Consider the following 25,785-nt stretch of genomic DNA (forward strand, 5'->3'; position numbering starts at 1 on the left):
CGACCTGTCAGGTAGGACGCAATCCAAGCGTGGGCCGCGCCGGAGATGCCCAGCTCGGAGAGGGTGGAGAGGAGGATCTGATGGTTCACAGTATCAAAGGCAGCCGATAGGTCTAGAAGGATGAGAGCAGAGGAGAGAGAGTTAGCTTTAGCAGTGCGGAGCGCCTCCGTGACACAGAGAAGAGCAGTCTCAGTTGAATGACTAGTCTTGAAACCTGACTGATTTGGATCAAGAAGGTCATTCTGAGAGAGATAGCAGGAGAGCTGGCCAAGGACGGCACGTTCAAGAGTTTTGGAGAGAAAAGAAAGAAGGGATACTGGTCTGTACTTGTTGACATCGGAGGGATCGAGTGTAGGTTTTTTCAGAAGGGGTGCAACTCTCGCTCTCTTGAAGACGGAAGGGACGTAGCCAGCGGTCAAGGATGAGTTGATGAGCGAGGTGAGGTAAGGGAGAAGGTCTCCGGAAATGGTCTGGAGAAGAGAGGAGGGGATAGGGTCAAGCGGGCAGGTTGTTGGGCGGCCGGCCGTCACAAGACGCGAGATTTCATCTGGAGAGAGAGGGGAGAAAGAGGTCAAAGCACAGGGTAGGGCAGTGTGAGCAGAACCAGCGGTGTCGTTTGACTTAGCAAACGAGGATCGGATGTCGTCGACCTTTTTTTCAAAATGGTTGACGAAGTCATCTGCAGAGAGGGAGGAGGGGGGAGGAGGGGGAGGAGGATTCAGGAGGGAGGAGAAGGTGGCAAAGAGCTTCCTAGGGTTAGAGGCAGATGCTTGGAATTTAGAGTGGTAGAAAGTGGCTTTAGCAGCAGAGACAGAAGAGGAGAATGTAGAGAGGAGGGAGTGAAAGGATGCCAGGTCCGCAGGGAGGCGAGTTTTCCTCCATTTCCGCTCGGCTGCCCGGAGCCCTGTTCTGTGAGCTCGCAGTGAGTCGTCGAGCCACGGAGCAGGAGGGGAGGACCGAGCCGGCCTGGAGGATAGGGGACATAGAGAGTCAAAGGATGCAGAAAGGGAGGAGAGGAGGGTTGAGGAGGCAGAATCAGGAGATAGGTTGGAGAAGGTTTGAGCAGAGGGAAGAGATGATAGGATGGAAGAGGAGAGAGTAGCGGGGGAGAGAGAGCGAAGGTTGGGACGGCGCGATACCATCCGAGTAGGGGCAGTGTGGGAAGTGTTGGATGAGAGCGAGAGGGAAAAGGATACAAGGTAGTGGTCGGAGACTTGGAGGGGAGTTGCAGTGAGATTAGTGGAAGAACAGCATCTAGTAAAGATGAGGTCAAGCGTATTGCCTGCCTTGTGAGTAGGGGGGGAAGGTGAGAGGGTGAGGTCAAAAGAGGAGAGGAGTGGAAAGAAGGAGGCAATGGTGTTTGTTCTTCACTGGTTGCCCTTTTCTTGTGGCAACAGGTCACAAATCTTGCTGCTGTGATGGCACGCCGTGGAATTTCACCCAGTAGATATGGGAGTTTATCAAAATTGGGTTTGTTTTCGAATTCTTTGTGGATCTGTGTAATCAGAGGGAAATATGTGTCTCTAATATGGTCATACATTGGGCAGGAGGTTAGGAAGTGCAGCTCAGTTTCCACCTCATTTTGTGGGCAGTGTGCACATAGCCTGTCTTCTCTTGAGAGCCATGTCTGCCTACGGCGGCCTTTCTCAATAGCAAGGCTGTGCTCGCTGAGTCTGTACATAGTCAAAGCTTTCCTTAAGTTTGGGTCAGGTATTCTGACACGGTGTACTCTCTGTTTAGGGCCAAATAGCATTTTAGTTTGCTCTGTTTTTTTGTAAATTTTTTCCAATGTGTTTCCAATGTCTTCCTCTCTGTCCTAAATCACACAGGAGGAAGAGATACACTAATGAGTTGTTATGAACCCGCGTTACCGCTCGATGCATATGGTGTCCACAGATCGATTTTATAAACGAAAGTGTCGGTCGGAACCGGTACCAGAACCACGCAGGTCCTCTATGCGTGGGAATTTACATCTTTAACATGGCATAAGTCATGGCAAAATGTGTACAATTGCAGGAAATTAGCTTTTAAACTGCAAACATTTTTCCACGGCTCAAAGCAAAATGTGTAGAATTGCAGGACATTGCAATAAAAAGTTCTGTAAAGCAAACATATTTGTTTGCGTTTTGTTAATAAATAAATATTCTAACAGATCCCTCTGTACATATTGAAGTTTTTCATCTCGGTGCTGAGTTAATGTGTAGTGGCAAATTGTAGAACTAATAGGCTACGTGTTTTGTTGATCAACTGAGGTAAATGAAGCTACAGCAACCAATGTGATAATGGCTGGGTACATTTTTGTCTGTATTTGCTCTTCTCCAAATAGCATTTTAGATTTGTTTTATTTGAAAGAAATGCAATAAATTAACTTCAACTTTCAAAAAATGTCCCTCCACCCTCTTTGGACCTCACTAAAACTCAGACCCTGCCTATGGCCCTAACGGGAATATATTTTTTTGTGGGTTGGATTTGTAGTTAATGTTAAAACGTATTTATATATTAATGACTGGGGTGACTTTGGAGACATTCTAACCAATTATATACATTATGTCGTCCTATTTACAGCTTGATCAAAATGAAGGCACTACTCATTGCTGCTATTCTCTTGGTTGGACTATTGGCAATGGGCAGCGAGGCCATTCCATCAAACCGCTGGTCCTGCTACAAGAAAGTCTTGAAGGGCAGGGACTGTCGCAATGTTGGCATCTCCAACGGAGTTGCGAACATGCGACCCATCGATTCCCTGCAGAACCATTTCTGGGAGGGGAACAAATGCGACATGGTGTGCTACTGTAACTTCAGTGAGCTCCTCTGCTGCCCAAGGTACAGCAATTCCATTCTCCGCCAGTAGGCGGCGCCCATGTTCAGCACACATATACAGTCTATATTAATACAGTTCTGGAACAGTGGAAGGCTCTGTGGTGCTGTTATGTGTACTGGAGGCCGAATGGAGGCCGGCGGGCAGTTAGGCGCCAATTATAGTTGGGAACGAATTGGATCCAGTCACAGGCTGCCCAGTGAACACTGCCTACATTGTGATTATCATAATCCACCTATTTATACAGTCAGGCACGTGTGCCTGCTGCCGTGCAGTGAACTGTGATGTGGAGTTGACTTTTGTTTCACTGGTCAGTTAAAAGGTCATTCGTGCTGTTTTTACGTCATGGCCTTTGCTCATGTAATGCAAATACACTATGGCTAGGCCTATGCATTTTGGCTCTGTTTTTAGTCAGCTGTTGACTACAGAGAATTGTTTTTCCTTTAAAGAGGCACTATATGCCTGGAAATCAAACAGATACACGGAGCTTATCAGTTTGCAATCACAGCTTATCAGTTTATCAATTGAAAATAATGCCATTCTTGACTAGATGCTTCCTTCATTAACTAGGCCATTCTCTCCTGAACCACATGGTCCATCCACTAGAAAGTCATGGACAGTTTACCATAGTCTTGGATTCCAGGCTAATATGGCAAAATACTAAACACATGTTTTTATTTTTGATGTTGTTCCAGGGATGTCTTCTTTGGACCCAAAATCTCCTTTATAATTCCATGCAAAACCATCTGAGCCATCAGTCGTTTGAATGGACAGTGAACACGGACGGTGCAATCTTCTGAATTGAAACAAGAGTAAAGAGTAAATGGGGCCAAGGGGGATGGGCCCATCCAATCCGGACTACAGAATTACATGCATTTCATTCTTCACTTGGAGACAGCTACAACAACGACAAGTTCAGAAGGCTGGAGCTAAAACAAAAGCACAAGCTTTGAAGCTGAAAAAAAAAGAGGCCCATCTTTCACAATACTTGGGCCTACAAATAAAATGCATTATTTTCAGTCTCAAATACAGCACCCAGTATATTTATTATCTGTGAAGACAATTCAATAAATGCAGCCCGTGTCCCTCCTTTGCCACTTGTATATCTGACTTGGCAGACCCTTCATTTGGCATTTGCAATGATGCGACACTCCCCATTATCTACACCCAAACGTAAACAGGTCTCACTATTTGGCAACAGTCGTAGTACAGTAATACCACGAGTGTGCCTTCATATTGAGTTATTGCACATCGAAAAATATGATTCAATAGTTAATAGTATGCCATTCTTGAGAGACATTGCATTTTATATTCAAGGCTATTAAATGCCGTAAATGTCAGCAGGATCATAAAATGTGATGTTGTGATGAGCCTATGAAGCATGATTTTACATGGCTGAAACAAGTGGGCTGTACAACTGTATTGTAAATGTCTTTGCAAAAGGATTATAGTATTGTGTGTGTTACTAGGCCTAACAAACTGTAAGTCGCTCTGGATCAGAGTGTCTGCTAAATGACTCAAATGTAAATGCAAAATGTAAATAACATAGCACTACAGATCACCTAGACTGGTGTAGCTGTTTTAACAAGTTGTTCTACTGCTCCACGACATCTCCCTGTACTTATCCAATGATTTTATATCAATTACACCACTGTATGTGAGAATATTAATAAACAGATCGGTTTGAGTGTTATTTTGCCTGCAGGCCTTACTTGTTGTATTATGAAACCACCTGTGTAGCTCACGTTTCCTTTGTGAGCTTGTTATGTTTCAGTTTGTTTTTGATAGACTTGCTTATGTCAGTCAATTAGAAAACATCACTGATTAATATTGTTGTAACTAGAAGAGATTGTTCTACTGCTCAATGCAGTAAACAAACTGATTTAAGGCTCTTGAGGGGGTAAGATTTATTCACGGTTTCACTGTTATTCTCCTAATAATAGATTCCAGTAACTGTAGAATAGGCCCACAGCGAAGGATGTCAAATCGCACAAATGCATCTAATCATAATATATATATATTTAACCTTTATTTAACTGGGCAAGTCAGTTAAGAACAAATTCTTATTCTTATTTACAATGACGGTCTACACCAGCCAAATGGAACTCCCAATCACGGCCAGTTGTGATACAGCCTGGAATCGAACCAGGGTGTCTGTAGTGACGCCTCAAGCACTGAGATGCAGTGCCTTAGACCGCTGCGCCACTCGGGAGCCCAAAGTACTTCAGTACTTCAGTCCTCAGTTCAAAGTGAACACACATAAACCACCCATACACTGCTATCCTGTGTTTCCCCTATGTCTAAAATCACTCAGCACTGAGGATGGTAATTGGAGAGGAATCGAGCGTGCACTCTCCTGCCACCTTTAAATACCTATGTTTGACACCCCATGGATAAAGTCATCTGCTTCCCACAATGAGGATCCAGTATGAATAGAATCTCGGGTCCAGTGAGTATGTGAAAGGGTGTTTTGTCAGTTGGGCCCATTGGTAAACAACTGGGGGGCTTACAGTTTTATGCTAATGCTGATTGTCTTGTCAGCTCCTTTTGCTTGTGAGGCTATGTGCTTTTACTATGGGGCTGGGTGAGAACGGCTGTGTTGGTGAGGCTAGAAAGGAAACCTTGAGCATCTACTTTACATCTTTTGTCTTGTGGCCTTATCTTTCATTTGATATCTAACCATTTGGTATGCTATTTGTCCACATTTACGATAAGTTAGCCACAACTTCACGTCTGCCATTTTTTTTTTTACAGTGCTTAATTGTGACTTTCCAATTTGACCAGCTACTGGTGTAGGCCTCTGGGGTGGCAGGTAGCCTATTGGTTAAGAGTGTTGGGCCAGTAACCAAAAGGTCACTGGTTTGAATCCCTGTGCCGACTAGATAAAAAATCTGTCTGTGCCCTTGAGCAAGGCACTTAACCCTAATTGCTCCAAGGTTTCCGTCAATAATGGCTGATCCTTGGCTGTAACCCCACGCTCCAAGGTTGACTCGGGGGGAGTGGGATATGCAAAAATATAATGTCCACGTGTATAATACACACTTTTACATGTGTGAAATAGGGCAAATGTAAGGACCAACCTAATTCTAATTAATATTAGTCACTTGTTGGCAAGCGTAAACAAGGGCCGACTATGTCATAACATAAGCATACTACTATTTTGATGCTATGGAATGAGAATAAAAACACTTTACTGTACTGGGAGATCCTTGGACCTTCTAGGAATCTTTCTCTCCAAGTGCAGCTGCTATGGCGGCATTCAACATAGTGGCAACATGGACGCTCAGCCTCATTGACACTTGAGCAGCTGAGGCCTGCAGGAGAAAAGACACTCACAATCAATCTTGACACACAACCCCAACAACTCTGTTTACTTTTTTCTCCTCCTGACACACTTAAACCAGTTTGAGCTGAACTGCTCCAGTTCCGCTGAGGCCCTGGCTTTGCGAATGCAAAACAGAACAGGAGGAATGAAGCAGGGTTGTGACTTGATGGAGTACAGCTACGACCGGAAGTTACTTTTCAAAAGCATTACCGGTTAGGAGAGCATGATAGCTAACTCTAACCTTTTTTATAACCTTTCCTAAATCCCCTAACCTGCTACCTTAATTCTCCTGAGCTGCTGCATAAATTCTCCTAACCTGCTACAAAAAAAGTAACTTCAGGTTGTAACTGTATAGGCTACCACCTAGTTTCTATCATGAAGCAGCCTGACTGTGTGAACAACAGTGAAGATGGCTGAAAATTGCTAATGCTAGCAACAAAGTAGGCCCTTTTCATTTTCGAAGAGAAGTGCCATAGGTTTCTTTTAGGCTTACACTCTTACAAAAAGAGTTCCAAAAGGGTTCTTCGGCTGTCCCCATAGGAGAACCCTTTCTGGTTCCAGGTAGAACTATTTGGGGTTCTATGTAGAACCCTCTGTGTAAAGGGTTTTACATGGAACTCAAAAGGGATCTAACTGCAACCAAAAAGGGTTCTTCAAAGGGTTCTCCTATGGGGACAGCCGAAGAACCCGTTTAGGTTCTAGATAGCACCTTTTTTCTAAGAGTGTAGAGCAAGGAGAAGTTTTCCATAAATTATTTAGACATTGGACTACTACTTTAACATAGTAAATCTAGAAAGCTGACCCCAACAATAGACCACCAAGCTCGAGCTCGCCACACACACCTGGACTAATTAGTTATAAAATGGGTACATTTATTGCTGATGCATCAAAATAGCTCAGGTATGTTGCCTAGTAGGTCTATCTGAAATTGCAGCTAAGGACATTGGGACAGTAGCTAGCAAACACACATTGATGCTGCGATAATGTACATCAATTTGTGAGAATATACATACTTGTCTGTAGTATTGATTGCTGCACTGATCGATTAGGGGGAAATTATAATGCTGGCTGCAACCTGGTCTCAGAGAATAAGTATTATTCTGTACCCTCTATTTGGTATGATATGTTTATTTTCGTATGGTATGTATTAATTTGTGGATGTCCATCACCCATTTTGTATGATATGTTACGCGTTACAATTCATATTTAACAAATGCAAACGTACAATATGTTACGAATTTGTGAAATGAAAATGCAAAACATACAATATGTTATGAATTAGCAAAACATATGATATGCTATGAATTCTAGCTAGGTGGCAAGGTGGCTAATGTTAGCTAGTTGGCTGACGTTAGCTAAGCTAGGGGTTAGTGTTATATTTAGGAGTTAGATTAAAGGGATAAAGTTAGGGTTAGCTAAAAGGGTTAAGGTTAGGTTTAGGGGAAGGGTTAGCATGCTAAGTAGTTGAAAAGTAGCTAAAAAGTAGTACGTAGTTGAAAAGTTGCTAATTATCTAAAATGCTGAAGTTATCCATGATGATATTCGAACTCACAACCTTTGGGTTGCTAGACTTTTGCATTATACCCTACACGTTTTTGCCTTAAGCCAAAATGTGTCTTATGTAAGCATACCAAAAGTAACATATCACATTAATTTGAGTGACCCGGATTTACATATACTATGTTACGTCTAGTCTATGAGACCAGGTTGCAACAATAGGCTAGGCTAGGCTATAGGCTTAACTAGGCTATATAAAGCTACTACTAGGCCAATATTGCAATGATATCCTGATTTAAGACTGTTTGAAAACAAAAGCTTCAGTCGCGTGGCGTGGCTTTATTTTGCAGAGACATTGCTACAATGTCTGCGGCTCGGTAGTACAACACAAAGCGTGGGAGCACACTGGGGTCGCATCTGCACGCAGCTGACAGCTGTTCCCCTGCTGGCCTTTGTGCTCTTGTTCTACGGTTATGGTGGAGCTTGCTGTTACATTTCTGACTGGCTAGATGGACACTTGCACATGGAAACATTTGAGCATTTATAAGAGCTCAGGCAGAACGTATCAATGGCTGTGTGGGGTCTTTCTGTAGTAACATTGTAACACTGTCTGAAATTTTGAAAACGTTTTACATGAATACATACATGTTATTTGCATTGCATATCGAAATCTAGCTCAAATGTCTGCGTTGTTGTTGTTGCTCAAATCTGATTGGCTTAATTTTGGTGATTGTTTTTGTAAGTTTTAGTTTCATTTCATGATCATTCACCTTGATTACTGGCATCTGTTATCTCGCAGCTCAAACATTTTATTGGGTTTTTATTTTCATCAATAACTGTTCATTTCTATTGTTTCCTTAATTATCTGACGGGCTAGCAGTGGCAACGGATCCTGTTAATATGATCCTTGGGACGTCACTACCACCCCCATTGCAGTTAACATTTTAAATAATTACAGTCGGTTAATAGTTAAGGTTAGGTAAGGTTAAAGTAAGGGTTAAGGTTAGGGTAGGGACGTCCCAATGATCTTGGATAGCACTGACCCAGTGGGAACGGCCATCCAACAAACAACCCCCTTCAAAGCGTTTAGGCTTTTGGCGCCGTCTATTTTAAATCCCCACTCCGGCCAATCACATGAGTTTTTCATTAACCCACCACAGACAACCTTGATAGTCTCAAAATATAGACCTTCAGCCAATCCAAACACCGTTCATGCCCTGCGTCCCAGATTCAAATCGAAATGCGTAATTTCAGCCAACCGTATATGACAAGCGGGAGGAGCTCTAGAAAACATTTAATCAAGTTTGTGCGAACTGTCTCTCACTCACAAAACAGTGCGAAGGACTTAACATTGGCACTCATTGTACTTGTGTGGCTGGATAATAGGTGAGTAAGAGAACTTCTACGCCTATCAAATCTTTCGTGATTTTCTACATGTAAAGTTTGTTTTTGGAATGCTTTTGAACTTAAGGCAAAACCTCTCAAATGCTTACTGAAGAATATATGTGGTTACCTATTTTACTCAACTAAGCCAGCGAAGTTGGGAAGCGCGTGCTGTGATGCAGTTGCTATTTAGCTAGCTAACTTGATGCCCTAACACATTTTTAAAGAATGTATTGTTCTGGCTGTAGCCAAGAATGTTCAGTATGATAAGGAACATTTAAAAAAAAAATTCCGTTCAGAAAATACTTTTTGGGTACTTCTTTCAGACATAACATGTTAACATCGTGCTAGCTAACGTTAGTTGGCGATGTTGCACGATGCATTCCATACTTGCTGCCATTGACTGAGCTAGCCTAGCTAGCGTCGTTACTGGGCTAACTTTGATCAGCCTTGCAGAAATGGTTTAGGTAGCCTTTCGGTGTTTATCTATGACTAACGGGTATCATTCTGATGACCCAATGTATCAATGTTTAAATGGTTTGATCCTACTTATTGCGTTTGTTGGGAGACTTGGTTTAGGCGGGAAACAAAATGGAGGGACGCTTATTGTCCTAGCCGTATAGCCACAATGAAGCAGGAACTCAATCGGATTAGCGCGGTTTCGCGTCCTTGGGCTGTCCGTGGAGTGGTTTGTGGCTTGTTTACTCGGTGGTACCATCCGAATACATATCTTTGACGTTTATTTATATATTATGAGATTTTATTCAATTTTTGCTTATTTATTTATTTTTCAGAATATAGCAGCCATGCCGGGTAAAGATCCTAATAAGCCGAAGGGAAAGACTTCTTCCTATGCGTTCTTTGTTGCGACGTGCCGGGAAGAACACAAGAAAAAACACCCAGGAACTTCAGTGAACTTTTCCGAGTTCTCAAAGAAATGCTCAGAGAGGTGGAGGGTAAGTTCTGACTGAGCGGCCGCCATGTAAAAGTTGTTTTTTTTCCGGGGGGCGGGGCAAAGCTTGGCTACGTAACAGCTAGCAAATCAATGTATCAAATGGTGGGGATTTGGCGCAACATGGATGCTGCAATGAGTGGTGTGACTAATGCAGTTTCTCTTTTCCAGACCATGTCTGCAAAAGAGAAGGTGAAGTTTGAGGACATGGCCAAGGGTGACAAAGTCCGTTATGACAAGGACATGAAGGGTTATGTGCCCCCCAAGGGATCTAAGGCAGCAGGAAAGAGAAAGAAGGACCCCAATGCCCCCAAGAGGCCACCGTAAGTACTCCACCTATACGACTGTATCGTTGTCTGTAGCGTTCTGTTCAGATTTTGAAACTAAATGTGTTCTCAACATTCTATCCCCAATAGTTCTGCATTTTTCGTGTTCTGTGCTGAACACCGTGGAAGAATCAAGGCTGATAACCCAGGCATGGGCATTGGCGACATCGCCAAGCAGCTGGGTCTGCTGTGGGGCAAGCAGACTCCCAAAGACAAGGTGCCACATGAAGCAAAGGCTGCCAAGCTGAAGGAGAAGTATGAGAAGGTAAGGTCCACTTCAACTATCACTTATGACCGACTAGAACCGTTGTAGGAGACTCGTCATGAAAATCAACTCATGTTAACTGAATTGTTTGTTGTAGGATGTTGCTGCCTACAAGGCTAAGGGAGGCGCAGGTGCAACTGCTAAGAGTGGCCCTGGCAGGCCAGCTGTTGGCAAGAAGGCAGCGCCCATGGATGATGATGACGATGATGATGACGAAGAGGAGGACGATGAGGAAGAGGATGATGACGAGGATGATGACTAAACTGCCTGGAAACTTGAGCTGGAGTATTTGCAAAACAATGTGAACCTTACAATGTAACATTTATAGCATTTTGGATTTTTCAGAACATGTACAGTGATGTGCAATGGCTGCAATAATGCATACAGGGGTCATATTGTGCTGTCTTGTAAATTAACAGCTCTTATTCTCAAAGCACTGCTTGTTTTGTCTTTGGATGATGGTGACATGTTCTTTTCCGCCCTATATTGATATCGTTTCCACTGCCGTTTTTAAGAAATACAAGAAAATGTGTAGACGTTTGCGACCCATTTTTAACGTGGAGTTTCAGTGTAGAATGATTTCTTTTTATAATAAAATTTTGTTTTGTATATTATGATTAACTTCCTTGCCTTGTTGATGACAAGTTAGATTAGGGATGTGATTAGACAACTAGTCCAATATATTTTTTCCCTTCACACTCCATGAACTGGTCTTTCAGATCTGATCATTTAAAAGCCCACTTGGTAGAAAAAAATACCTGAATTGGCTGTGTAAAAGCAGCCAAATGTACTCCATGTTGGTTAGCTACTTGTTTCAAGGTAGTGACCTAATAAATTGCACTAAAACTTCAATGATATAGGTTAATACTCAGGCCATTTAAGTATAATGAACAAAATAAATGCAACCTGTTGGGTTTCATGAGCTGAAATAAAAGCTAATTTTCTGTGTATTTCTCTACCACCCAGTTAGGGAGCATTTCTCCTTTGCCAAGATAATCCATCCACCTGTCATATGGCATATTAAACAATACATTAAAGGCTGCTCAAATGTGCAGTTTGTCAACAATGCCACATCTCAAGTTAGAGTGCAGTTGGGCATACAAAGTCTAGCAAACCCTCAATGTTCACTTCTCTACCATAAGCCACCAAATCCAGCGTGGGAAAGAGGTTTGCTGATGTCAACAGAGCTGGTTTATGGTATGGCAGGCATAAGCTATGGACAATGAAATGCATTTTATCAATGGTAATGTGAATGCACAGATACCGTGATAAGATCAAGGCCCATTGTCGTGCCATGTTTCAGCATGATGCATGGATCTGTACACTGCCAGTAAGCTGAAAATGTCCCGGTTCTTCCATGGCCTGCATACTCACCAACATTTTGATCATCTCTATGCAACGGATGTGTCACAGATACTGACTGGTTTTCTGATCCATGCCCTTATTTAAAGGTATACTGACCAACCGATGCATATCTGTATTCCATAGATTAGGGCCTAATGCATTTGTCAACTGACTGATTTCCTTAAATGAACTGTAAAATCTTAAAAATGGTTGCATTTATATATTTTCAGTATAAACTCAGGTTTTACCTTTAACTAGGAACAGTGGGTTAACTGCCTTGTTCAGGGGCAGAATGACAGATTTTTACCATGTCAGCTCGGGAATTCGATCTTGTAACCTTTCGGTTACAAGTCCAACGCTCTAACCACTAGGTTACCTGCCGCCCGATCAGACTAGCTCGCTGTAAGGTTGACTTTCACCTTTGGTTGTAGACCTTGTGGTTACCAGCTAACAAGTCAATAGGGCACAGATGGTCTGAGGGAAATGCAGGTCTCAAATCCACTGCAGTTGGAGTGGTTGACATATGGCCAGACAGGGTTGAAGCATTTTCTTTTGGATAGATAACATACAAATGAGACCATGTTTATCTGGGGGATTTAGCCATAGACATTGGATTTAGTGTAATCAGACCTAAACACAAGGTTGAAGGTTCAAAAGATGCATGAATACAATAGGCCTATCGCAACATAGCTGCAATTGAGCACAATAAAAAAAGACCCCTATTCTACAACTTGGAGAAATATACATTTCTCTATAAAATTGTAATTTCAAGGAAAAGAGGCAAAAGTCATTGGTAAAAAGGTTAAATTTATTGCCATGAGTACAGTTCGAGCCAATATTTTTTTTATAAGTTAGATATGTACACCTTCATCCAAGGCTCACTGCATAGCTCTATGTTTTAGAAATAAACCTATTTACATTATAAAAAATGCATACATATCACACCAAAGAAAACACATTTTCAAAATTTTGCTTTGAACAAATTGGTGTCTGATTCTGGTTGCTTTGTGGTCATCATTCAACAACATTTACATACCAAGCTGGAAATATATAAAAACAACAATAAAAACACAAACCCTTTCTTTATATAGCCATTTGAAATTCACCAGTTAGAGCCAACATGTTCAATTCAAGCTTTTGGAATTTCACTGTGCCTAAGACCAACATCATTGAAGTAGTAAGTCCTTTCAAAACATCCAGTGTTCATTCTTGACCAAGACTCATGAGTGGACTTATCCATCTAGCCTGGTCCTAGATCTGTTTGTGCTTTCTTGCCAATTAAACACCTATGGGTCATTGTACAAACAGATCTGAGACCAGGTTATAATCCATTGCAGTTTCCAAAAACAGGATTCTTAAAAACCTAGCTAGTGGGCAGCCTATTACACGACTACTAGAAGTGGTTTTGAAATGTTGAATGTTCAATTCTGCACATTGATTAATGAATCCTCAACCAATGTTTTTTTTAAAGTTAGAAAAATTCTCAGACCCCTGAGTAATAGCCCAAATACCCCAATAAGATGTAAAGATCGAGAGAAGAGAGCAAGAGCAAGAACATGTAAACATCTACAACTGAAAAAAGGTCCATTATCCAAGTGTGTGTACGGAGGCGTATCTTCCGTGGGACATGGTTGAGAGAGCACAGTTATCCCCTATATAGTGCATTGCTTTTGACCAGGGCCCTTAGGTATTGGTGTCATTTCAGTAGTGCACTATATAGGGAAATAGTGTGCCATTTCGGACGTACACAACCTCTCAATGCAGCAGACAGTTGAAGTGCAGTGTTCGATGCCCTTTCCTGTTGAGTAAAGTACCCTCTGTGGGGCCGTAGCTTTAAACCGCTACAATATTGTTCATCTCCCACTTTTGTGTGCTTTTGCTGGTGTCACAGTCTGCGATGAAGACCTTGTGGAGGACGTCCGACCGGTCCAGGCACCTCCCCGTGGGGACGTGGGTGAACCTGTGGAGGTCCTGGGAGGGAAACGAAACAGTGAGTTCACTTACACTACATATACCCTCACACATACATGCTAATACGCCATGTTCAGCAGTACCATCAAGCTGTAGCGCGATAGGAAAAACTCATAATACTGTATTGGTAACAAGGATGGATTCTCTTTCCAACTGTTTACCACATCTTATGAAGCAATCATATATTGAAACAATGGCACCAATCTAAGGAGGTTCTTATATATGAAGTTAGATGCAGCTGCATACCTTGAAGTATCTCCACTCTGTGTTCTCGTTCATGTTACAGTGTGTAACGATCACCGCCGACCCGTCTGGTCCTTTTGTCAAGCACTGGTCATACTGCATGAGTTGGTTGGCTTCATTTATCCTGAAAAGCTACAAGGAGGTGTTTTATCAGTAAATGAAGAATAATGTTTAGGAATAAATAAAGTCTATAATCCCAAATGACACAAAGGGTTTTCTGACCTGGTTCCCACCCATTCTGTGACAGGGTCCAATCTCCACGTTGCCTCCGTTGGTGTGACCCATACTGTCAATGCAGTAGCTGGTCTCATATCCACGGACCTGGAACAAAGCAATACTGTTCACTATACATTCCAAATGCACATACACAAAAGTATGTGGACACCCCTTCAAATGAGTGGATTTGACTTTCAGCCACACCTGATGCTGACAGGTGTATAAAATCGAGCACACTGCCATGCAATCTCCAAATATTGGCAGTAGAATGGCCTTCCTGAAGAGCTCAGTGACTTTCAACATGGCACTGTCATAGGATGCCACCTTTCCAACAAGTCAGTTAGTCAAATTTCTGCCCTGCTAGAGCTTCTCCGTAAGCTTCTCCGTACTTCTCTGTAAGTACTTTTATTTATATGGATTTTTTGTTGTACTTTTAACCCCTTTTTCTCCCCAATTTCATGATATCCAATTGGTAGTTTTGTCCCATTGCCACAACTCCCCTACGGGCTCGGTAGAGGCGAAGTTTGAGAGCCATGCGTCCTCCGAAACAAGACCCAGCCAAGCCACAATGCTTCTTGACAAACCACTTAACCCGGAAGCCAGCCGCACCAATGTGTTGGAGCAAACACTGTCCAGCTGGCGATCGACGTCAGCTTGCAGGCACCTGTCCCGCCACAAGGATTCGTTAGAGCACGATGGGACAAGGAAATCCTGCCGGACAAACCCTCCCCTAACCAGGACGATGCTGGGCCAATTGTGCGCTGCCTCACGGGTCTCCCGGTCACGGCCGGCTGTGACACAGCTTGGGATCGAACCCGGGTCTGTAGTGATGCCACTCGGGAGGCCAACTAAGTGCTGTTATTGTGAAGTGGAAACTTATAGGAGCAACAATGCCTCAGCAGCGAAGTGGTAGGCCAAACAAGCTCACAGAACGGGACCGGCGAGTTGCAACGCTATCGAGTTCCAAACTGCCTCTGGAAGTAACGTCAGCACAATAAGTGTTCGTCGGGAGGTAAATGGGTTTCCATGGCCGAGCAGCAACACACAAGCCTAAGATCACCATTGGCGCAATGCCAAGCGTCGGCTTGAGTGGTGTAAAGCTCGCAGCCATTGGACTCTGGAGCAGAGGAAACGTGTTTTCTGGAGCGATGAATCAGGCTTCACCATCTGACAGTCCAACGGACAAATCTAGGTTTGGCAGATGCCAGGAGAACACTACCTGCCTAAATGCATAGTGCCAACTGTCAAGTTTGGTGGAGGAGGTATAATGGTCTGGGGCTGTTTTTCATGGTTCGGGCTAGGCCCCTTAGTCCCAGTAAAGGGAAATCTTAAGGCTACAGCATACAACATTCTGGATGATTCTGTGCTTCCAACTTTGTGGCAACAATTTTGGGAAGGCCCTTTCCTGTTTCAGCACGACAATGCCCCCGTGCACAAAGCGAGGTCCATACAGAAATGTTTTGTCGAGATCGATGTGGAAGAACTTCACTGGCCTGCACAGAGCCCTAACCTCAACCCCATCGAACATCTTTGGGATGAATTGGAATGCAAGCCAGGCCTATTTACCCAACCTCACTAATGCTCGTGGCTGAATGGAAGCAAGTCCCCACAGCAACGTTCCAACATCTAGTGGAAAGCCTTCCCAGAAGAGTGGAGGCTGTTAAAGCAGGGGACAAACTCCACTAAATGGCCATGAAATTGGAATGAGATGTTCAACGAGCAGGAGTCCACATACTTTTGGTCATATAGCAGACAGTAACACACTACTCTTCAACAGATGCATATGTTGATATTTTAATGAAGTAAGACTACAATTCAGATGTTAGCTACTATTGTGTAGTATGAATAAACTAAAAACTAAATATGGACAATACTTTAGCCTACCTCTCCCCACTCCACGTTTTTGGGGGGCAGTGGGTAGTTCATGGGGATGTCATAAGCAATTTCTTCCATGAACCACTTGAAGCTCTTGCAGCGGTGCTCCTCTCTGAACTTCTTGAGCTGGCTGATGTCCCCGTAGGCCAGGGTGAGGGTCTCCGGCCGGCTTGCGTAGAAGTAGTCCTTGTAGTCGTCCCACCAAACCTCCACCACACGCACGTAGTTCTGGAGCAGGGAGGATCAGAATAAAACACCAATTATTCGTTTCCATGAAGGACAACACCTCTTGAAGGACATCAGTCAGTCAATCCATATGCTACTTCTCATATGGTGTTTTTCCATAAGATTGCTGATGTTTTATGATACAATACAGATGACCGATACATATGATATCCATATAATTAATCCACTACTGACCATTTCATAAACAGCTGTAGGCCTACATGAACTGTGCTTAGCACAATATATCATTCAATCTAGTCACCCTTGTAGACATTTGAAACTGGCTGAACCATATTAGTTTACATGGATGAATCCAAGTAAATAAGCAGATGGTGCCAGGTCAGCTCAAAAGGAGCCAAGAAAAGCTGCCAGGGATTTGCCAGAGTGGGCTAGCCTGGTCCCAGATCTGTTTGTGTTGCCCTGCCAACTCTTAGTCATTGTGACAATCACCATAGGAGTTGGAAAGAGATTGAACGCAGATCTGGGAGCAGGCTAAGAGAGGCAGCCTGGGAGCTTAGTTTGACAGACTTGGCACACTGACCTTAAGTGTGGGCGAGGAGCCAACGTGGGCAGGGGGTGGGTTGCCCTGCCAGCCCTGTAGGCGGTAGATATGGCCCACGCGGGAGCACGGCACGAAGAGCAGCTGGCCACCACACTGCCAGATCTGTGATCAGATCAGGACAATAGAACATGCTGGAGTTACACAGATGGCACATAGAAAGCTGAAAATACAATAGTATACCAGTACAATAGAGATAACATAGTTGAAATTCACAGCAAATAAATAACAGCTACTAATCATTATGCATGATTAGTAACAGTATCACTACAGGACCAAACAATAGCCCAAGTATTTTATGATGTGAAATCTTTCGTAGATGATTGAGAGCTTTAGGTGGTCTTAATGTTTACCTTATAGGATATCTCAAAGTTCTCCCCTCCCCAGATCTGCAGTCCTGGGTCATAGAGGCCCAGCTCAAAGAAGAAGTCCCTCTCAATGGCAAACAGCCCCCCAGCCATGGCAGGAGACCTGAGAAAGGCCCAAAACTACATTACCCACAATCCACAGGAGTCTCATCCAGAGAGGGACAAGAGCTAAAATGTAGTAGGGAAGAAGGTGGATACATGATGAAATAGGGAGAAACATAAGCATTATGACAAAAAGAGTGAACAAGAACAAAGACCCAAAGAGTGCTCCCAAACAATCCTTACTGTCAAATGACCAAATATCATGCTAGCCATCGAAGGTGAAACATTACTGACTTATCTTCTCAAACAATAGAATAACATGGTAGGATACCGAGTTGTGGAGAAGACCGAAGAGATTATTGGTGAGGAAATCACACCAAGAAAAACTGAGAATGAGAATGCAGGACATTAGTGAGAGATTTCAAAGAGTTTAATTTCAAAGACTTAAGCGTTGATTTCTAAGGCACAAGCAGTGGCATCTGTCAAAATTCCTTCCAGGTATCAGAGACTGCTAGCATTCAGGGTTCGGACAAATTGATACTTTTAAATTGGTCCAGGCCATAGGCGATTCCTTTGGCCTGGACCAGAGCATGAAATTTGGCACTAGAGCAAGTTAGAGAAATTAATAAACCACATTGAGTGCTACAGTTGGTAATTAATGGGTATTACATAGCTTTCTGATTATTGCTGCATCTACAGACCATTATGAGGTAGCACTTGTGTTTCATAGTCAGCATACAGTTATACACTATAGAGAAGTGCCAAGCAGTAGTATAAGCAAGTCAAGGCCAAGCAAATAGTACTGTACATGCAGACAGCATATTGTATACTCTAGTGCATAATTTGTGCCTCAGTTAGGGGTTGATGTTGCAAGCAGGGCAGATTTTTTTTAGTGCGATAAATTACCGATAGGGCTCAGTTTTAGTTAATCTCTTCTCCTTCTCCCTGCTACTGAGGGGCACACGCTTCCAGAGCATGCTCCAGTCCCATGCTCCGCGGGCAAAGCCATCCTCGTCCCCTCCCCCTTGTGGGTCAATTCGGAATGTCTGGCCTTCTATGGAGTCTATGAGAGGGACCGTGCACACCGTTCTGGGTAGGGACAGACGGTGGGGAGATGGCGGGAGGGTTTCATGCATCACACACACACACACACAGGGGGGAAACAAACAATACATCTGGGTTTTAGATGGACATGCAAGGCATGGATGGTAGCAGGATGTTTACCGATAAGGCTCGGTCTTATGCTTTCGCTTAGCCTTCTCCCTGCTGGAGAGAGGCACTCTCTTCCACAGCAGGCTCCAGTCCCAGGCTCCCCGGGCCAGCCCGTCCTCATCACCACCTTGCTGGGGCTCTATGGTATAATCACTGCCGTCTATATAATCTATCAGAGGTACAGTGCATACCGTTCTGGAAACAGGCAATGAGAATACACACACACACAAGATGTTACAGTGGGGCAGGCCACTGCACTAAATGGATATTAATCACTGATCAATATTTAGCATAGATAAACAGTTTTGCATACTCAGCATGGATGGATACACCCATCTATTCATTTTCAATACAATCATCTGCACATGAATTAGGTTGTATATACGTCAATGTATATCACTAGTTATGCTGTGACATAATACAGAGATGTTTCTGGTGGAGAGGATTCATGACCTGCACCATTCATTGATGGGTCAGAATATTTTTCATTATTACAGTAGAACAATTCATCATATATGAAGTAGAAATATTCAAAATCACAGCCACAGACCACTCATACCTGTCCTTGGATATGGGGGCCACCAGAGGGGCGTACCAGTTGGCAGCGACTTCACAGTGAGCGTCTAAATAGATAAGAACCTATAGACGACAGGACACACACAGCGGCCAAACACGTCACACACTGGAGAGAACAGTTGCTTGAAAGAGGAGTTGTTGCCATTCCATATCTTTCCTTCTATATGGATGTCAATCTAGATTAGGGGCTCCAGATCAATCCATTTACTCATTCCCCTTTGTCTCATCCACACACAGTAAGTGTAGAGGTGATGGAGTAGCTGTAACCTACCTGTCCCAGGGTGGCTACATGGGCTCCTATACTCCTAGCCTGGATGAGGCCCTCTCGCTTCTCATTGCGGTGCAGTTTGACCAGGCCGTTCCACTGCTTAATGTACTCTTCTAGTCTCTCCTTCAGGTGCACTGGAGACCGACAGGGACAGTGAGATTAAACCTACTTTTATTTGCCATGTACACAGTTTACCAGGAGGTACAAAAGGTGCAGTGAAACGCTTGTGTGCTAGGCCCCAGAACATTGCAGTACAATAAATCAAGAAGACTCAAATCAATAACAAGTAATAGAAGAGGTAGTATTCCTAGTAATAGCCTGATATGTACACAATAGGATATCCTACAGTATTAGATAATTATTGTGCTATGACTGTATTTTATAAAATATAAAGTGGGTAGTGACTTGGTCGCGCAGATTATATACTACAATCGTCACTAGAAGTTTATAGCCCAGACACACCGGTAGGATTATCAAACGTTTGCCGGCCGACAGTACTTAGCACCTCTGAACAGAGTGTCGGCAGTCAATCTCCTGTTCACACAGCAAAGACCTTGAAGTCGTCAGCCTTGTTAAAATACTCTAAACCGCTCCCGGGTGGCGCAGTGGTCTAGGGCACTGCATCGCAGTGCTAACTACGCCACCAGAGTCTCTGGGTTCGCGCCCAGGCTCTGTCGCAGCCGGCCGCGACCGGGAGGTCCGTGGGGCGACGCACAATTGGCATAGTGTCGTCCGGGTTAGGGAGGGTTTGGCCGGTAGGGATATCCTTGTCTCATCGCGCTCCAGCGACTCCTGTGGCGGGCCGGGCGCAGTGCGCGCTAACCAAGGGGGCCAGGTACACGGTGTTTCCTCCGACACATTGGTGCGGCTGGCTTCCGGGTTGGAGGCGCGCTGTGTTAAGAAGCAGTGCGGCTTGGTTGGGTTGTGCTTCGGAGGACGCATGGCTTTCGACCTTCGTCTCTCCCGAGCCCGTACGGGAGTTGTAGCGATGAGACAAGATAGTAATTACTAGCGATTGGATACCATGAAAATTGGGGAGAAAATGGGATGGGATAAAAATAAAAAAATAAAATACTCTAAACCTGAAGGTGGCAGAAGTGTTGTTTGACACTGCATGTCAGTGTGTTGCTAAGTTTATGGCTGTGCTAATGCTGCAATTTTGCAGAAAGCCCTTGTTGATACTAGCCAGAGCTAGATTACTACCTAGCAAGATGACGAAGAAACAATTAAATTCATTCTCCATAATCCCATACAGCTAGTACCAGCCCATGGTCAAAAGTTTAACTAGCTAGCTAACATTAGCATATTCGCTAGATGATGCAACATAGCTAGCTAGCTCCGTTTCGTTAGCTAGCTAATGTCAGCATATTTGCAAGCTAGTGCAACATACATCTGTTGCTGACAGGTGTATAACATTGACCATAAAGCCATGCAATCTCCACAGACAAAATATTGGCAGTAGAATGGTCTTACTGAAGAGCTCAGTGACTTTCAACATGGCATAATCATAGGATCATAATCATCTTTGTTGTCACTCCTGTCGGCTCTCCCACGTGGGGGTTTGTGCTCTCTGATTGGCTCAAAGTCAAGTTGTTGGCCACTGACAAGAATTGCAATTCTACAAGTAAAAACGGTAGGTTCGTCGCTACCGGGTCGGCACGCAGCAGGTACCGCTTTTGTTGTAGTAAGAAAAGCATGGCCTACCACTGTGATAAGTACCTATCTGCAGCAAGACGGTTTCATGCTTTAACTATACAGAGATATTTCTGTATCGACCCTAGAATACTATTTTAAACAATAACCTTGAGTTTAATTCCATAACATCAGAAGTGCAAAGACGATGAGCCCCTGGCATCGCTATATATTGCTTGCGGTCTGTGAGTTAGTCACAAACTTTATAATTACTTGTGTAATGTTTGGCTGTGGCTGCCTGCTGTAGAACAAAATGAGCAACAACTGATGTGAAACCTGAGCAATAACGTGGCATCTTCCTCCTTCAAAACCCTGTTTCCAATGGCCAGACTAACTTTACTGGCAATGAAGTGCTTGTGATAGTGTTTCAAACCATCTGCATGCTAACAGGTGTTGGTAATAGCAATCAGTGGCAGGCTGCATGCTTAACGAGATCAATTCTCTGAGCTCTTGATGTTCTCATGAAGTCAGTGTCCATTACGTATCTTTTGGTGTTGTGGTGCCCCCGCTTCAGGGGAATTACTCAGCCAGCTTTTCACAATGGTGGACTAGGCTCTCACAGTTCTACATCTGAATGGTGGACTAGGCTCTCACAGTTCTACTGCATGGTGGACTAGGCACTCACAGTACAACTGAATGGTGTTGCATTGTGAGGCCCTGCCCAAGCAATGGAAGACTAAGGGAGACACTGGAGGCGAAAGGCTGTTCCACTCCAATGCTTTTCATAGCCGGTGATAATTTAGCATGACAATGGCAAAGTGTTGTTGCAGAGCGCTGATTCAATTGCTGGGCGTTTTACTTGGTAATTGGAGTGGGGGTCCCCTGCTTACAGCCAACTGTAGTTATCTACTAGCCTAGCTGAAACAAAGCAGGGTGCTTTTAACCTTAAACCAAGAATAGACATGTTATGCACTAAGGCTTGTGAGGAAATGTACAAGTACAGCAGTGAAGCGCTGGTACACTGCAGCAGAGTGATGTCATGAAGCCTTGTAGTCTAACCTGATTGGCTAATTCAAAATGGAACAAACATTTCCATGCAAGTCATTTCGCAGACCCTCTTATCCAGAGCGACTCATTGATCTTAAGGTAGCTAGGTGGGACAACCACATGTCACAGTAAGTACATCAATAATGTAGCTGTCAGCTAAGTCAGAGTTAGTAAGGGGGCGAGCGTTAGTTCATAAGACAATATTGGTACAAAGACAAAACACTATCAGCCCTGTGTTGTAATTACTTGTACTCAAACCAATGCTACCTTTGTTGCTGAAGTCGTCGATCATGACGATCTCGGCCAGGTATCGTCTGGGCGTTCTCTTGATGATGCTGTGGACCGTCCTCATCAGGGTGGACCAGCCCTCGTTGTGAAACACGATGATGACACTGGACGTCAACAGGTTGTCGTCGTAGTGCCAGTACTTACACCTACAGTAGGAGGAGAGGAAGAATTCAAATGGCTGTAGGCATACATACATAAATACATACTGTACATGTAGTGGATAACAGGGAATATTTATATAGATTAGGCTATGTTCAGAAGCTGGAAAGTAACATACTTTGACCAAGTTTGTATAGCATTTCATACATTTAGAAAATACTGCTTTGGAGTGACATAGGACTGTACACCATTTTTTTTTTTTTTTTTTAAGAGGCAAAATGCACAACAGATTCCACTATGCAATCTGAAGACATCAGAATAGACACAGACCTGGCTAGCTTAGCTTCACCAGCAATTGCTGCTAGCTAGATCCATTCCAACACATGATAGCACTAAGCTCAGCTGCCTAGCTCCTTCTCCTTTGTGTTTACCCAGAGCTCTGCTAGGCCTCTGTCACAACCCCCAATCCCCTCCCCCCTCCTCCTCCACAGGCAGACCATCTGTGAGGCAGGAAGGCAGCCCTGCTTTGTGTGGTTTCCTTTTGGCAGAGTGCGCTGTGTGTGTGTGTCCTGGACTTCACTTCCTCATTCTCAGCGTACTCACTCACTATAGGTCTCTGCTGCTCTTCTACTGCAAAAACAACAGTACTCACTACCTTCCATTGCCACATGCCATGCCTACGTATCAGCTTCAAGCCAGCCAATTGCCCTACAACTAGCCATCCAACTGCCCTGTTAATACAGCTGAGTGTGTGTGAGAGAGAGAGCGAGAGGCCGGGCCAGACACTGGTGTGGCATTCTGAGGGTCTATTTTTAGCCTTGGTTTGAGCCCTTGGCACTAGCAAAGCAATCGGGGACAACCTGAAAGGAAAATACGGAGCGTCGAGGCGTCTGAGGTTACTTGACCCAAGAATTTTGAGCGTTATCAGTGATATGCGGAATTCAGGACAGAGTGAGCAGTAAGAGGTTGGTCAGGTCTGGGCTGAACTGAAAACAGTTTGCAGCACAGCAGATCTAGAGTACCTGGGAGGGGTTAAGGCTTAGAGACTGAACTGAGAACAGTCTACAGAGCATCTCTGGGAGGTTTCATTTATGGTGAATCGCACAGGTCTGCCTACCCGTCCTTCCTGTTTAGGATGATAATAACATTTGGCATGTAAAATGTTCTAAGAAATGCCTGGCTGGTTTGTGTGCATTGTGACGTGTGTATGTTTTGGATGTGTTTTGCATTGCAAATGTTAATCCTTGTGTTAGTGTGTGTGTTGCTCCCATCGCATCTCCCCTGCAGTAACATGCAGAACGGCTCCTGTTCTGGCCTGTCCTCCTGGTTCTCACCCACCAAAACACCTCAGATTACAGTCTTGTTTGACCAAACCTTTAATATAACCCGAGAGCTCACAGCTCCATTAAGAGAAAGTGTCTTTCAGCCTCCCCAGGCCTGAAAACAGATTAAGATCCTCAGGCACCTCCTCAGTCACTCACTTTTACAGCCAGGGAGGTTTTGGACTGCCACGTCATTATGACCTGCACAAAAAAGCTTCAACAGTAAATAAAGGCTAGGAAAGGCCAAAAGAGGGAGGCACTAAAGACAGACATGGAGCGTCTATATAGTGAATAGGGTGCCACTTAAGAAGTCTCCCTGGAGAGGCTTATAGAAAGTTGTGAAAGAAAAGATTAGAGGGGGATCTTCTACTGAACTGGGATTCAGTGCTCTTACCATCCCCCAACCCATCTCCGTGTTTAACAGTGTAACTAATGGCTTATCCTTCAGCTACAGTATGCTGGCTTGTGTTTTGAGTAGAGGCGTCGATGAGTTAGAAGGGCAGGGGAGGAAAGCATTAGTCATATCAGCTTCTTGTAAACAGTGTGCAATAGTCCACACATGGGGTAAGCTCTATGGCTGTATTCAAATCTACTGCATTTGAGAACTGTTTTGAAGTTGCTGCACTTCATTTCATGAATATTCACCAGGCCTATGGGTAATTTGCTCTGACAGTGCGGAGTGTTTTCTGGAGAGAAAAAAAGTCCCCACAGGGATCCATTGCAGAACAGCGGTTAGCCTACATGAGTTTCCACGAAAGCCTCGCTCATTCCCATCTGAAACGACACAAATAGAAACATACCCAGTGATGGTCTTGGACCTGATGTTAATTAACTCAAGGGAGCGGGCACAGTTGAATGGCTTGGGCTGCTGTTGTTGTGTGAGAGGGAAGGTCTGTCCCAGAGACTTTCGTTCTCAGAACGACAACACACTGAACTCACTACTCTTGGCAAAAGGTCATGAATTTCTCCACATGGAATTACAAATCGCAAAACTTCCATACGGATTTTGCAAGCATTTCGCCAACTCATCTCGTGGACAGACGACGTAAACATAAATGACGCAAAATGTAGCTTAGATTATTTGCCAACATATCTGTCAGGATGCAGACTGGAGGCTTGAAGAGTGATCGTTGTGTGTGGAAACATTCATCACGCGTCTATAAAGACAACAGTTCTCCCTGTGCTGAGTTCTACGGAGGGGTAGACAAGAGCAACACTAATGAATAACACTGGTGCCTGAACTCACAGTCTGTGAAGGTAACTTGTCGCTCTTGGGGCTTCGTGTGAGTTTCAGTACGTGTGTGTGCGCCTGACAAATAGTATAGGAAGGAGACAGAGCTAAAACAAGTGTGTGTAGAGGGAAAGAGGGTCCTGTGCTGCGCGAAGGTCAGCCATCTTCCTGCCTATAAAACACCGCCGCAGCCTTGAAGTGAAGCGCCTCGCAGAAATCTTAAATGGAGACTGTTTCACCACATTTCTGCTGACAGGATCCCGCCAAGCTAGGCAGCTCTAACCCAGTCACCCTCCCAGAGAAACACTAATGTATGACAGATAGCTACTAAACCTACCTCTCAACCACACACACACAAACATGAAGCCTGGAACATGTAGGCCACAGCCAAGTCACATGTAAAGTACCACACGCATCCTAAATAAAAAGGGCTATGATCTGTCAGAGAAGTTATGAAAATCACAGCACTAAAAACTATTAAGTGTTTAAAGTCGTGATTTAAGGAGGAGGCTAAGGGTGTAACGTCAATGTTTTCATAAGGCTTACACAAATTATAGAAGTTAATAACTTTTAACAGTGTTGTAGTGCTAGTGTCATGTGTGGATATTGGATACGTTCAGATTTTGCAGAAACATGATAAGAACTGTTCAGCGCGGAAAAGACTGAGCGCTTAACCGGTTTACTATTTATACCAGGCTGAC

The 25,785-nt window shown here is 43.9% G+C and overlaps 3 protein-coding genes across 6 annotated transcripts in view; 2 read left to right on the plus strand and 1 right to left on the minus strand.

The window, feature by feature from the left end:
• The window catches only part of LOC120035076 (scrapie-responsive protein 1-like), a 35,716-nt gene extending 31,241 nt beyond the window's left edge, over positions 1-4,475 (plus strand). Inside the window, exons 2-3 of the mRNA XM_038981845.1 lie at positions 2,566-2,823; positions 3,514-4,475. Coding sequence (XP_038837773.1) covers positions 2,576-2,823; positions 3,514-3,568 — 303 coding nt within the window. The 5' untranslated portion in view covers positions 2,566-2,575 and the 3' untranslated portion in view covers positions 3,569-4,475. The remainder of the gene's footprint in view (positions 1-2,565; positions 2,824-3,513) is intronic.
• Positions 4,476-8,909: 4,434 nt separating this feature from the next.
• Positions 8,910-11,183, plus strand: LOC120034967 (high mobility group protein B2-like). The gene is made up of 5 exons (XM_038981691.1): positions 8,910-9,026; positions 9,818-9,979; positions 10,147-10,298; positions 10,392-10,566; positions 10,664-11,183. Exons 2-5 carry the CDS (start codon positions 9,830-9,832, stop codon positions 10,826-10,828), a joined length of 642 nt encoding a protein of 213 aa, XP_038837619.1. The 5' UTR covers positions 8,910-9,026; positions 9,818-9,829; the 3' UTR covers positions 10,829-11,183.
• A 1,514-nt stretch (positions 11,184-12,697) lies between these two features.
• LOC120034966 (N-acetylgalactosaminyltransferase 7-like) overlaps positions 12,698-25,785 on the minus strand; it is a 28,603-nt gene continuing 15,515 nt past the window's right edge. For 2 of the 4 annotated variants that reach the window (XM_038981688.1, XM_038981690.1), the window contains 10 exons: positions 22,412-22,578; positions 19,469-19,599; positions 19,181-19,260; positions 18,316-18,498; positions 17,353-17,470; positions 16,982-17,104; positions 16,225-16,443; positions 14,347-14,445; positions 14,128-14,256; positions 12,698-13,881 (listed from right to left, as the gene is read on the minus strand). In XM_038981688.1, coding sequence (XP_038837616.1) covers positions 13,744-13,881; positions 14,128-14,256; positions 14,347-14,445; positions 16,225-16,443; positions 16,982-17,104; positions 17,353-17,470; positions 18,316-18,498; positions 19,181-19,260; positions 19,469-19,599; positions 22,412-22,578 — 1,387 coding nt within the window. In that variant the 3' untranslated portion in view covers positions 12,698-13,743. Of the gene's footprint in view, positions 13,882-14,127; positions 14,257-14,346; positions 14,446-16,224; positions 16,444-16,981; positions 17,105-17,352; positions 17,471-18,315; positions 18,499-18,633; positions 18,817-19,180; positions 19,261-19,468; positions 19,600-22,411; positions 22,579-25,785 lie in introns of all 4 variants that reach the window. The other 2 variants (XM_038981687.1, XM_038981689.1) reach the window with 1 other exon arrangement.

Source organism: Salvelinus namaycush, chromosome 42, assembly GCF_016432855.1.
Source record: "Salvelinus namaycush isolate Seneca chromosome 42, SaNama_1.0, whole genome shotgun sequence".
NCBI classification, from domain to species: domain Eukaryota; kingdom Metazoa; phylum Chordata; class Actinopteri; order Salmoniformes; family Salmonidae; genus Salvelinus; species Salvelinus namaycush.

Bases quoted from the DNA above. Each gene is read 5' to 3' on its own strand.
- LOC120034967 (XM_038981691.1), top strand. From the start codon at position 9,830: ATGCCGGGTAAAGATCCTAATAAGCCGAAGGGAAAGACTTCTTCCTAT. The intron at 9,980-10,146 runs GTAAGTTCTGAC...TCTCTTTTCCAG, and splicing joins AATGCTCAGAGAGGTGGAGG to ACCATGTCTGCAAAAGAGAA. The intron at 10,299-10,391 runs GTAAGTACTCCA...TATCCCCAATAG, and splicing joins AATGCCCCCAAGAGGCCACC to TTCTGCATTTTTCGTGTTCT.